The sequence below is a fragment of the Lemur catta genome, chromosome 7 (genome assembly GCF_020740605.2).
Source record: "Lemur catta isolate mLemCat1 chromosome 7, mLemCat1.pri, whole genome shotgun sequence".
Lineage (NCBI taxonomy): Eukaryota > Metazoa > Chordata > Mammalia > Primates > Lemuridae > Lemur > Lemur catta.
Window position 1 is genome coordinate 95,489,052 of NC_059134.1, and position 2,322 is coordinate 95,491,373.

General features: G+C 40.7%; 1 protein-coding gene across 1 annotated transcript; it reads left to right on the forward strand.

Moving 5' to 3' along the window:
• Nucleotides 1–816: 816 nt before the first annotated feature.
• Nucleotides 817–1,767, forward strand: LOC123642110 (olfactory receptor 4S2). The gene has a single exon (XM_045557023.1). It carries the CDS (start codon nucleotides 832–834, stop codon nucleotides 1,765–1,767), a length of 936 nt encoding a protein of 311 aa, XP_045412979.1. The 5' UTR covers nucleotides 817–831.
• Nucleotides 1,768–2,322: the final 555 nt, after the last annotated feature.

The window sequence follows — 2,322 nt, forward strand, 5'->3', positions numbered from 1 at the left end:
TCAAAATAACTAGTAATATGACAGGTGACAGTGAAATGGAAACTCTCTCATCTCCCACATGGGATAAGACAATCTGTGAAGTTAAATGATTTACCTGGGGTTACAGCACTAGCATTTTTTAATAAGTTTGTGTCATTTTGTTCCTCTTTCTAATACACCACACCACACATAGATTATGAGTGCTTGAGCTCTAATGGGGCATGTGATAGATTCGCATGCACAAAGATCCAGTCTCAGACGAAAGGGAACTTACAGAGGTTACCCAGTGCTCATGAGAGATGAGTGACCATGGTAATGTTTACATGGGCAAAATGGGCATATGTCTTCACTTATGGGCCAGAAATAAAGCAAACATTTCCAGATATATAAATGTTACCCTATCCAAAAAATATAGAAATTGTTTCAAAACTGAGTGCTGCATACAAAATAAGAACTAAGTTTAGAAACAGAAGAATAAACATTGAGAAAACTGATAGAAGAGAGAGATTTAATACCATGTGAGATTGAAGGGAATTGGTTTGTCTCTCTAGAAGTCACTTCCTCATCTGAAGTGAATGAATCGGATATTCTATTGAGGCATAATAACATGACCAGAAGAGATGCGCTTCAATTTCATTAAGTATGTCTGCCAATCAGCATACTAAGTACCCATTTTTCCAGCAGTAAGTACCCATTTTTCCATTTTCAGCAGCAGTAAGTACCCATTTTTTCATTTTTAACTACTATGGTTATCCGTTGTTTCTCAGTTAAAATAAGTGCTGCATGTCCTTTTTATGTTTCTTGCAGACAATGTAATTGCCTCCTGGGAACTTGGCCTTGTGGACTCATTCCATGGAAAAAATAAACAATGTCACTGAATTCATCTTCTGGGGCCTTTCCCAGAGCCCAGAGGTTGAAGGAGTTTGCTTGGTGGTGTTTTCTTTCTTCTACACAGTGATTCTTCTGGGAAATCTCCTCATCATGCTGACAGTGTGCCTGGGCAACCTTTTCAAATCTCCTATGTATTTCTTTCTCAACTACTTGTCTTTTGTGGACATTTGTTACTCTTCTGTCACGGCACCCAAGATGATCGCTGACCTGTTAGCAAAGAAGAAAACTATCTCCTATGTGGGGTGCATGTTGCAACTCTTTGGGGTACATTTCTTTGGTTGCACTGAGATCTTCATCCTTACTGTAATGGCTTATGACCGTTACGTGGCTATATGTAAACCCTTGCATTATATGACCATCATGGACTGGGGGAGATGTAATAAAATGTTGCTGGGGACATGGGTAGGTGGGTTCTTACACTCCATTATCCAAGTGGCTCTGGTAGTCCAACTACCCTTTTGTGGACCCAATGAGATAGATCACTACTTTTGTGACGTCCACCCCGTGCTGAAGCTTGCCTGCACAGACACATACTTTGTCGGTGTTGTTGTGACAGCCAACAGTGGTACCATCGCTCTGGGGAGCTTTGTTATCTTGCTAATCTCGTATACCATCATCCTGGTGTCCCTGAGAAAGCAGTCAGCAGAAGGCAGGCGCAAAGCTCTCTCCACTTGCGGCTCCCACATTGCTGTGGTCATTATCTTTTTTGTTCCCTGTACCTTTATGTACATGCGCCCTGACACTACCTTTTCAGAGGATAAGATGGTGGCTGTATTTTACACCATTATCACCCCCATGTTAAATCCTCTGATTTATACCCTGAGAAATGCAGAAGTGAAGAATGCAATGAAGAAACTGTGGGGAAGAAATGTTTTCCTGGAGGCTAAGAGGACGTAACTGGAAGTGGTAATTTTAGTTGGATGACCTTAAATGTTCTGAACCTTGGTTAACTCACCTGTGTAATGTAGACAATTATAACCTCACAGGATTTTGGGGTGGAAAAGTGAAAGCATACTATGTTCCAAAGGTGGTATTTCTCATTATTATCATGTTTGTTATAATCGTTTATAATCGCTTTCCTGAAATATCTACTACAGAAATGTCTAAAAATCAGAATCTAAAATGCACGGACTAGCAATCCCTTTTTGCTTTCATTTGAAGATGGGTTTCTTTATTATTTTTTTTTTTAAGAAGGAGCAGTGGGTTATGAGGAAGGGTGTTCAGTTGTCTTATTTATTTATTTATTTTGATTGTTGTTGTTGAGGTAGAGTCTTACTCTGTAGCCCTGGGTAGAGTGCAGTGGCATCGTCATCGTAGCTCACTGCAACCTCCAACTCCTGGACTCCAGGCAATCCTACCGCCTCAGCCTCCCAGAGTGCAAGGATTTCGGGTGTGAACCACTGGGCCTAGCCTGAAGACATGTTTCTATTAATATTAAACTTCCCATTAGCT

What these genes read in the sequence shown, in the direction of transcription:
- LOC123642110 (XM_045557023.1), top strand. Translation starts at nt 832, where the DNA reads ATGGAAAAAATAAACAATGTCACTGAATTCATCTTCTGGGGCCTTTCC.